The sequence below is a fragment of the Protobothrops mucrosquamatus genome, unplaced genomic scaffold (genome assembly GCF_001527695.2).
Source record: "Protobothrops mucrosquamatus isolate PMUCROS unplaced genomic scaffold, P.Mucros_1.0 scaffold1337, whole genome shotgun sequence".
Classification (NCBI taxonomy): domain Eukaryota; kingdom Metazoa; phylum Chordata; class Lepidosauria; order Squamata; family Viperidae; genus Protobothrops; species Protobothrops mucrosquamatus.
Genome location: NW_015387535.1, coordinates 196477 through 208090, shown reverse-complemented (window position 1 = coordinate 208090; position 11614 = coordinate 196477). Strand labels below are relative to the sequence as shown.

At 36.6% G+C, this 11614-nt stretch overlaps 1 protein-coding gene across 1 annotated transcript; it reads left to right on the top strand.

Annotated features, from left to right (window-relative positions):
- The first annotated feature begins 4683 nt into the window (after window positions 1-4683).
- On the top strand, window positions 4684-10409 carry LOC107292388 (forkhead box protein N3). The gene is made up of 2 exons (XM_015821474.1): window positions 4684-4712; window positions 8903-10409. Exon 2 carries the CDS (start codon window positions 8917-8919, stop codon window positions 9472-9474), a length of 558 nt encoding a protein of 185 aa, XP_015676960.1. The 5' UTR covers window positions 4684-4712; window positions 8903-8916; the 3' UTR covers window positions 9475-10409.
- Window positions 10410-11614: the final 1205 nt, after the last annotated feature.

Here is an 11614-nt window from a genome sequence, read left to right as displayed (position 1 = left end):
TCAAGAAACACAAACATCCCTGAAGAGTTCCGTTTATTGTGTGGTTGTTACATTGAACTACATGTGTGTGTATGTGTGTGTGTGTGTGTTTTAGACACTTGACTTTTGACATCAGTCGCAAACAGAGAGAATGCCTCCTCTCTTGTTGATTTACTTACTTATCTCATTCTGAAAGACCTCTCAGAATGCTTTGAATACTATATGTGTTTCTGTGGGTTGGGTTAGCATTTGGTAACTTGGGTTATATTTTAAAAACAGCAAAATGGCCATGAGATAAGCGTTGTTTGACTTAATAATTCAAGGTCTGCTTTAGTTTTAGATAAACAGGCATGTTTGCAGGGCAAGCAAGGATAAAGGAACAATGGCATTTTGCTTTATAAGGGCCATAGTTTTAATTACTCATTCCTTTCACAAGTAGGCTACAAGGATTGGCTAGATATATTGGGTTGGCTTTGGGTAGTTCTTATAACTATCAATAATTCAATTCAGCCACTGTGCTGGACATATACACCATGTGATTCATAGGGTGTACCATCTTTATGCTATTAGTCATACAACTGAAAAGGAAAGCAAATGATACTTAAAACTCACATACCTATTCAGCCTTGTCTAAAAAGGGTTCCAAAAGGAAGACACTGTTTCTGGATTACTGTGATTGTTATCATATGTTACTATTTATTTAGGTGATTTAGAAACTTAAATCCTGCAAAGACTTTAAATGTGGTGATTCATTTAACAACGAAATCTATTAGTTACATCCATTTATGCAAAAGCCTCTGAAAAATAATGATTTGCAGAAGCATGTTTGTATGAAAGTTTCATGTGTTTCTATGAAGAAACAAAAATGCATGGATCCAGCTGAAAGCCTAGCTAATAAAACCATCTGTTGCATAGGGGCAATCAGATGCTTTTTTGAAGCCCCATCTAGCCCCATCTGAAGAATAGCATTGTCCTGCTTTGTTTACCAAACAAATCATATCCATAAACTCATCTGATTCCTACACTACATCAGCTAAACTGTGGCTTATTTAATTCTGGCAATGTGTTATCAGAATTAAGCCATTGTAACTTATGACAGTCTTGTTGTGAAACTCATTTTCACGTATAGTTTGTTCGATAAATTTAAACAAACTATGGTTTAGAGTGCTGTTCAACCTTGCCACTGCTCCAATACTGAAGGACAAAACAGACTTCTTGACTAGTAGCTAACGATAACCTTAACATTTATAAATTTCTCTGATATTTTTTGAGCCAACTAAGTTGAGATTGTCTTTCTTTTTTTTTCTTCGATTACATACATGACATAATTCATGTTAGGCTTAATTGTACTATTAAAATAAATAAACATAACATTTACTTGGGAATTAGTCCCACTGCATCTGCTGCTTTTTATTCTCAGATGAGTATTAAGATTATACAGTGCTACAGATTCAAAGGCAAAGAGATGCTCGTGCAGTGTTGCAGATAGCATCTGGTTGCAACTCCATAATTTTTGTTTTGGATCATGCTATAGCTGCAAAGAGCATTCATACCATACCAGCTGCATTGAGGAATTGTGATCAGATGCCATGTGAGTATCCCATGTACTCCAAAATACTTTTTTATCTTGAAATCAAAAGGGTTACACCTACAGCTTCATTGAGCAGGGACTTACAGATCAAATTGCTTGTCAGCAAATTATGAATATATGAGAATAAGAATTCCAACTTGTAATTGTATACATAGCTAGTCCTTAATATACCACCATTTGTTTAACAAGGGTTCAGAGTGAGTTACGACCCGTTCCAACTGTGATATCACTCCCATGAGCACACGGTTGTGATTTGGGCACTTGGCAACCAGCTTGCAATGTGACCAGTTGCAATGTCCTGCTGCCACATGATTACGATTTGGACCTTTCCAGCAAAGTCAATGAGCAGAGGAGATTCATTTAATGACCACAAAATTCATTTGACAATTATGGTAAATGATTATAAAATTGGGTGGTCGTGTAATGACTCATTTAATGACTGCATTTCTTAATGATTGAAATTCCAACCCCAACTATGGTTGTAAGTTGAGGACTACCTTTATGTGGGGGTATTTTTGGCTTAGGAAGAAAAATTAGGTTGATTTTGTCCCAAAATATTGCTGACCAGTAATTGAATAGCTTGTTTTTTGAGGTATAGTGTGTGGAATGAAACTGATGACAGATTTTAGGCACTCTTTGACAAATGCAGCAATTATCAATGTTATCTATTGTACTTTTACTACATAATGGATACCATTTTGAATTGTGTCATTCAAACATCAGATTATATTCCTGAGCAATATTCAACAAGTACACTTAAAATTATGTTCAAAAACAAAAGATACACAAAAAATGAAACTTGGACCTATACATACGCATCTATGTATAGATTATATGTGCAGACATATATTTATTTCCTTTTTTCTTTTAGTTGTTACTGGCTTTGCCATTATTTTATTTTTTTCAGTGTCCATTTTCCACTTTTTTTTATTTTGTCAAAGGAAAAAAAACCTGATATATAAGCCATCTTATATATGAGTTTTGAATGCTTTTTCAGATGTCATCCCAGAAACATAGACAAGCTGATAAGGCATTATATTGTGTGCCTACTTTTGTCTTAATGTGTTGGGTGAACTCAGATTATGGTTTATAAAACCTGTAATGTGAACTAGCTAGTTGTAATTTAGTGAATAAAACATGATCAGATGAAATATGCATAGTTTGCAGCAGTGTGCGAACACAGACACAACATCGTTTGTGCTTAATTCAGATTATGAACTTTTGAATCAAGTAGACATATTGGAATAAGTATTTCTACAAGACTGCAGACTTACTCATTTTGTTAAATTTCAATATAATTATGTTGTGTTTCTTATTTTCTTTGTGGTTGGCAAATCACAGTCAATATCAGCTTCTTGAACCATTTTCATAACCTATACAAATATTCTTTTTCCAATATGAAAATGGATTCTTAGTTTGGGGGAGGGAGTGAAATTGTCTCTGAGAATCACATCAAATGTGGGAGAGCCGAAATAAGAAAATTGTATTTTGTTCATATAGTTTAGAATAAACCTCTGGATAGCATTCACCTGAAAAAAAAATTTTTTTTTCAATGACCTTAGTTGAGACCTGACACAAGATCCCTATTTGCCCAACTTGGGGGCCTCCTTCATTGTGTCACTTTCATTTCAATGATCAGGGATTCTGAAAATTAGAGACTAAAACAACTTGAATCATGTGACCATTCCAGGTTTATGGCAACATCTGAGTTCATAAAATGTGATGAACCCAAACCAAACAAACCATACTACAGTTTGGAGAGATTGTGATTCTATCTCTGACTTTCTGATCTCAAATCTGGCCATTTTATACACCTAATGAAGAAAAGCAGCGACCTGTCAGTGTCTCACTGGCTTGGTTTGCAGGGCACCTGGAACCCCACCAACTATCCAGCCGCATTTTAATCTGACTGTGCAAACCTTATGATTCTCTCTATCAAGCAAGCTCAGAAAACTCCATTTGAGTTAGCATTTTTATAGTAACCCCAGGTAAGACTATTAGATGGGCAGAGCAACTATGTTCAGGTACAGCTCGTTCCAGTTCAATTCCCAGAATTATTGCCTGCATCCTATTAGCTGTATTTAATTAGGAGCGAGATCTAGTGGATTCACGGGGACTTGCTTCAGAATTGAACTGACCCTTCAGGAAGTGTTGTCTTTAAGATGCCCGCCCCAACTCGACCCTGCTTGAGTATTTTCGTTAAGCAGAGACCAGCAGGTGCTATCTTGTAGTTGCAGTTTTTGGAAAGGCAAAAACTGTCAATTTTTTTTTTTATTTTTATTTTTTTGAAACGCGGAAGGGTGGCGCGCGCGCTCTCACACACACATCCTGAAGTGACTTTCAGGCTCACCCACATACCACGTAGGCTGGCGGGGAGGGGAAAGAAAGAGGGAGAAGCCAGTCAGAAACAACCGGAGGAGGAGGGCATGTGCAGCGTTTGGGACTCTCCAAGTGGTGGAAGGAGAGAGGCCGAAGGAGGCGGCAGCCTGAGAATTTCTGAGGGCTCACAGGCCTCTGGCTGGGCGGCGGAGAGAAGAGAGCAGGGGCGCCGCTGCCGGGGAACGCGCGCGTGGGTGGAAACGCCGACCTAACTCCGCGCTTGCTTCGCAATTAGGGTCGCGGAGCAATAAAGCCCCCCTCTCTTTTCTTCTAACCCCCCCCACCCACCACCTCCGCTAGCCCTGCCTTCTGTGGCGGCTAGTCTCCGCTGGCCCTGCCCACGTTTTCCTCGTTCCCTCCCTCCCCCCCGCGGTCATGTGTTGCCTTTTTTTTGTTGTTTGCAGTGGAAACAATTTCGCCTTCTTCTAGCACCTCCGACCCAAACCGCTACTCGCTCAAACGGGGTGGCCGGGAGGTGGGGGGGGAGAGAAAGCAAAGGAAGGGGAGCCGGCAGGAGCGTGAGACGAAGCAAAGGCGGCGTGTGTGTGTGTGTGTGTGTGTGGGGTGAAACTGCAGCAGGGTCCCATGCTCGCTTCAGATTTCCTTTTCGGCTCTGGGCTCCCCTCGCTTTTTTTTCCCTTTGGCCACATTGTTGGCTTCAGGCTGGGGGGGGAGGAAGCAATGCCTCGTTCAATCGGATGAAAAGTTTGCATCATGATCGCGGCCAAGGCGGCAGGGAAAATCTAGAACTCACCCAGGACAGGTAAGTTTAGATTTTTTTAAAAACATACGTGTGCCTGCGTGCGTTGAGTCTATGGCGGGGCGTTTTTGTCTTTTCTGCTTTCTGGGTAGATTCCCGTTGATTTCAACTATCATTTCTTCGCTGGGAAGATTGCGTAAGAATTCTCTGCATTGGAATAGGAAGAAGGGGAAAGCACAGAGAGGCAAGAAAAGGTGGATTGGGCGCAAGACGCAGCAAAAATCAGTTTGGAATGTCTAAAAACAACTTCCTGTTCGTCTTGAAATAAGGGGATGTAAATTTGTGTTGTCAGGTGAAGCGGGTCGAACCGAGAGTTTGCAGGCACGACCCGAATGTGTAATTTTGTTACTGCTCCTCTAGTTCTAACTGCTAAGACCCTTGACGAATAGAGTTGGTATTGTGTTTTAAAGTTGGGGAGGGGGGGGGGAGTTGGAGGACGAACTCGACCTTTACAACATCTCTAATAATTATTCTTTTTCTTTTTCCTTTTTGCGACAGGGATCGCTTCCAATCGCTTCCTGTAGTTTGGGGGGGGGGAGCATTTTTTTTCAGTCTTAAGTTTTAAAATCCCGTCGTTTGGTTTTTTTAAGTAGTAGTACGAGTTTTAGCATGAAGACGGCCAATTTTTGAAATGATTTTTTTTTAGAGAAATAGATTCGTAAGCTCTTGGGGGGGGGGAGGCGTATATGGTGGCGTGATGTAGAAGAAGATAGGCCAATGCAAGGTTTAAGATATCTGACCAGCATTGAAGGTATGTTCGCTGCAAATGGCACTGTATAGACATAAGTGCAGTTTTCCAGTCGCCTAGCAACGCTATTGATTGATTTGAATCCCAGCCAATCAGCGGCGTCCTTCTCCCCTTCAAATGTTTTTGACAAGTACAGAAGGGAGTGTAGGCAAAGTGCAGTCTCCCTGACTGCTCTCTTCTTCCCTTAAAAGTATTGGCCTGCTGTTTTGTTATTTCTTTAATATATATATATATATATATCGATTCAAATGTAGTCTTCAAATATATGTCACTGCATAGATATGCGTTATTTTGAGAAACAGCAATAACTAGTAATTCTTCCTTTTTGTACATTGTTTCAGTTTTTACAGTTCTAAATATTAAAAACAGTGGCTCTCTCAAGCAACAGTAATGTTGATTTTACACATAGTGATGTCAAATTCTGGGGACATCTGACAGAGCTACTTCTTTACAAAATATTTGTTGCTAATTTGTGTCTAATTGTTTGGTTAGAATTCTTCACACACACACACACCCCCTGTATTTCGTTAATTAAAAATGGCAGGAAAGTTATTCCTTTTAGAGCTAGAATCCAGTTGAGGAAAACTCAGCTGTGTTTCTAAAATTTATTTTGCTGTTTACTTTTTTCCTTCATGTAAATCTAAACTAGAATTTCTCTTTTCCATAATTCAGCTTAAGTTACAAAATTCTCTGCTGTTCTTTCAACTGAAATGCTGCAAACTTTGTTCTTGAAACTGTTCAGTTAGGTCCCGTTTCTAGAATGGATGAAAACGTGCTATCTTTTGCATCACTTCTGGAAACTCTTATCCTTGTGCACACGAAAGAGGCACTTCTTAATAGTTTCCAAGCTGTGGATGTTGAAATGTACATGATATAATGCATATTTCAATAAAATCTCTCCTTCAGTCATGTGCAACATTTCTCATTAAGTTATTTATATTTTCCATTGATTATTAGAATCCATGATCCAAAGTCTGCCCTGTAGTATTTCATGGCTTTTACTCTATAAAAATATAAATAAAAACACATGCTTAAAACATGTAGTAAAGTGGCTGTGGCGGTTAATCCAGACATAAATTGTTTGGTGGGTTATAATTTTAATTAACTCAGATCATGTTGAAAACCATGAAGTTGACCCTGAATCTATAGAATTGGAAAGAGTTGCTAGTTTATCATAAGCTCTTAGAAGTCACTAGTTTTTGTATGAAAATTGATGGTATTATATAGTCCTTTGGGAGAATGCTGGCAAGTAAGCAAATTAAACTGAAAGAGAGCAGCATGTTGTCATAGCAACAGAGCAATTAAATTATGTTGTCAGCCATGATATAATTTTCCTATTTAAAAGCTTGCTCATGGGATATAAGTTCTCTGTACTGAATGCATTTGGCTACATTGCTTTCAACTAAAGGCGGGGAGATTAATGTTTTAGGGATACACGTTGCAGTAATCTCCCTTACTTCCCCAGTGCTTCCATGTTTCAGTGTACTAAGAATGTCTTCACTAGGCAGCATTTCTTCACACTGAAACAGCATTGTGAAGAAAAACAGCATTGAAAACCCTCTTTGAGCAATGTTTCCGGGTACTCTTACTATCTACCCCCCCTTCTTTCAATTGAGAGATATGTAGTTTCCATATGTAATTTTAAAGAACACCTTAATCACATTTTTCTTTTTAATGATTGAACTTTGCTTTAAGAGTTATCAATACATGTTCTTGTTAGTAGCAGTGTGGTATGAAATAGATTCATTTAACTTTTTCAGATATTTTAATATTTTTCAATATTTCAGTTTCATTTTTATTCAGCTCTTATCTCCAAGAATCTTGTTCTTGTTCTTTTTGTGTTTTTTTCTTTAACTCACCTTACTGACCTCTTTTGTAATTTATTTCACTGTTTTGAAACATCAGCATCAAGTCTTTTTACATAGATTTTTGATATGTCATATCTTATTAAATTATTGTGATTTTTTTACATTCAGCTTTTCAACATGCAGCTTTCGATTATCTACTTGGTTTTCCATCCAAGTACTAATCAGGATACATGCTGTTTAATTTATTTCCATCAAACGGCTAAAAAGGCTTATTAAACAAATATAGACTATTTCTGTAAAGAAATATATTTATTTTAATTTAGAGATCCTAGTTTTATAGTGATGTATGAACATGCTTGAACTTTGATTATATTTGTGGTATATTTGTCAAACTGTGCCCAAAGCAACCAGTATTATCTTTATAGGTGGCATGGAATTTTGCATGTGGCAGAAATACAACTAACACGAGCAACTTAGCCTATACTTTATCATAAAAGCCTTGATTGACCTAAGCCATGATGTGGAGTGATGGTCAGTATCTTGAGGATGACAATAATATATGGAATACTATTGAAGATAGACAAAATAATGAATTGTTGTTAATCAACTTGTTTCAGATAAAGAGTAAAAAGCTTAAGATGTGGCTTTGATTGCTTAATCTTGATAATGGAATTCAGGTTTAATAAGTTTGTAATGCTTTCTCAAATACTTCCCTAACAAATATCAGATAGTTAAGCCATTTGTTTGTACACATTTTCTAGCTTTGGTTAGCCTGATCTATTTTTGCATACTATTCTCTCAGCCCAGTATAGCAACAACAGTATCTACTAATCAGTGTATGACATCACTGTTCATGCTTTCTTCTAAGTCATGCTTATCACATTCAGTGTTTACTGTAATTTCAGCTAAATTTGTCGTTGTGGGGGTGAATTCTTTTTCTGTATATGCATCTTTTCTCTGCTTCTCTAACTTGTATTTAGATCACTGAAACTTAATTCTGAATGCATACCACAAATTCTGTTGCAGTTTCTTTGGGAAGCTAAGTGAATGCTTGGTTGTAAATGTTTGTGTGTATGTGTGTGTGTGTGTAAACATGGAGTTTTGCCTGTTTGTGTGTTTTGCCAAAGTTAGAGAGGCTATAATTATAATATGGCTGTGTTCACACTGGAAGTGAAACAGCTGAAATTAACATGAAGCAACTGGTCTTAAGCTCTCAATTTTGTATGGTTATTACAAACAGTAACAGTTTTTATGACCAGTGATAGTGGAGTCTATACTAACATGCTTGTTTGGGAGAAAGTACAATTGATAGCATTAGTTTATTTTTCAAGTGAATGGATAAAGCATGACAGCCTTATTTTAAAAGGGCACCAACCTATTTTTGTTGTGGTTGTTTATAGGCAGAAAAATTAATGTATTTCAAAAAATGCAATAATGTTTATTGCAAAAATTAAAATTCCATCATTGTCTTATTCTCTGAATGTTGCTTGTATCAGTCTGGATATGTGTGGGTGGGAGGGTTCATAGTCACTAGACTTCATAAAAGGCCCTAGTGCAGACTAGGAAAATGTTTGAATGTTATTTTCTTTTTATCTATCTAACTTTTTTTCTTGTAAAATTTGGTTTTATTTTATTAGGAGCCTCAGACTAAATGGGTCCAGTTATGCCTCCTAGTAAGAAGCCAGAGGGCTCGGGAATTACCATTTCCAGCGGACTGAGCCAGTGTTACACAGATGGTGACCTATCAAAAACTCTACAGGATGAAGAAGACTTAGATTTTTCTTTGCCTACTCTTCGATTGGAAAAAGGTCCCATAGAAGATGAAGAACTTACCAATTTGAACTGGTTACATGAAAGTAAGAACTTGCTGAAAAGTTTTGGGGACTCTGTCTTAAGAAGTGTTAGCCCAGTTCAAGACCTGGATGATGATACCCCTCCATCTCCTGCTCATGCTGACATGCCCTATGATGCCAAGCAGAACCCTAACTGTAAACCACCATATTCATTTAGCTGCCTCATATTTATGGCCATTGAGGACTCTCCAAACAAACGGCTTCCTGTGAAGGATATATACAACTGGATTTTGGAACACTTCCCTTATTTTGCAAATGCTCCTACTGGATGGAAAAATTCTGTGAGGCATAATCTGTCATTAAATAAATGTTTTAAGAAAGTGGACAAAGACAGAAGTCAGGTGAGGCTGGAATAATGTCTGTAAAATCCATTTAGTCTTCTAATCTTTATTACTACTTTGGGTTTTGGGTTTTTTTTTTTGTTCTAGTTAAAATGGATCAAGCAGTCCTGTGTCTCCTCTTTCCTCTCTCCCAGTATTACTTCATGCATTTGAAGAAATAGTATTTGCTCTCAAGTGGTTCATTTATAAAACATTGAATTTTTTTTGTCTAGACAGCTGTAAGATATTTGTATAAATATGTAGTATGCATTTTTAAATTCCATTTTATATCTCTCTCTACAATACCAATATAGGGTATTTTGTTTTACTGATGATTTTGAGACATACCAGGTGCATGTAATCACATAGAATGAGTTGAATACTATGCTTGGCTTTATATACGTCTGTGCAGTTTTTGCTTCTCTTCCACTTTAATTGAATGTGAAGAAATTGATTTCTTAGTGTTGCATGCATAGACCTTTGCAGTCTTGCAGTTTTCTGTTTATTACTAAACAATTTTACTATTTTATATTAATATTAATATTTTTATATTAATATTTCATTTATAACCATCTGCTGTAACTTTGGTTTATTTTGGGTTGCTTCCATGCACGGAACTGGTGAGATCTGTATCTTAAGTTCAGTAAAATTCACAGATTGACCCATCGGAAAAAAATCTAGTATCAAAAAATATGTTTTTGGTTTCTGTTTGCTTAAGTTCGGATAAAGTATTTGAACTGAGGAGAAGTGAAAGCCTAAGTTTTGCAAAAAAGAAAAGCACTGGGAGTTGAGATAAATAGCATATATACAGATATTCCATTCAGGATTGCATTTTACAGAAGATGTACTTAGTCTTTCTGGTCTGTATTTTATCACTGGCAGCAGATCTGCAGATTTAAGCAACTGCTGCCTAATTGTTTGCATTAAAGAAGCAAGAATTGAATGTAGGACCATCTTTATACCAACCTTGTTCTCTGTGATTGGAGAATGATCTCTTGCCATTGTGTTAGTTGTTGAATTATATCATCCAGCATTTTATTGAATCTGTTATGATCTAAATCTTCTTGGAGCTGCTTCTGAGACAAAACAGTATTTCTATTAGATGGTAAATCTTGTCGGTAAAATGTGAAAGCTGAGATTAAGAGTGATTTCAGGAATGTTTATATCTTGCACAGCTGTGTTAGAAGCAACACATGAATGATATTTGTGCAACATACATGGTGTTATTATGATTGATGTCTCATTTCTATCAAATCTAATGCATTTTAGACTTTCTGTGAGGCACAGCAGTTAAAAGTCTTAAAAGTGCATGGTACTAAGATCAATAACATTTGAATTAAAAGCAGTTTTTGATTTAAAAAAATATTTATATTTGTACAACATTTTCTTTCTCCAAAGTGCTAGTAATTGTAAATAACCTACTGAGGTATTTGGTAACCCCTGTTTGAGGAAAAGATATTTGATATTCAACAGGCTGAAGCAAATGTTGCAGATTATTTTGAGCATTCTTTGGTGTTGGATTCTTTTGGTCGTGCCTGTGTGTGTGTGTGTGTGTGTGTAAAAATATCAGAAGAAAGGAATAATGCAAGCATAACATTTTTTCAGATGTTTTTCTTTCAACTATTCTGCTGTTACCTTTCTGTACTCATGTCCCACTTTCCTTTGGGATCAAGCAGCCAGATACTCTTATTTCTGTTGTGTTAACATCTCTTCCAGCTGTTTGTAGTCTCCTACTGAGAGACTGATGAAGGTTTTTAAAATGTGATATTAAGTTATAGGTGGAGTGGATGTATTAACTTAAAAATCAAGGTGTTTTAGTCATGAATTGTTAGGAAAAAATAAAGAATGCCTTTAAATCAAGTTTCTAGTTTGCACTTTCAATATTTCTTTTAAAAGATGCATTGCAGTTGCTAGCTCTGTTCTGAATTTTTTTTCGCATCTAAATAAAAACGCATACTCTGAATATGTTCACACATTACACTGAAGTACACTGAACCAAAAACTAATCAACATATTTTAGCCTAATATCCAGAAATAGGACAGATTCATGTGTTATCAAGTTTTAGAAAACTGAATTGAGTAAACTATGGTTAGGTTAACCAGTATAAAAATATATTGTACAAATATATCCTCTATGTTAAAAAAAAAAGCATATAGGTAGTCTGTGACTTATAAC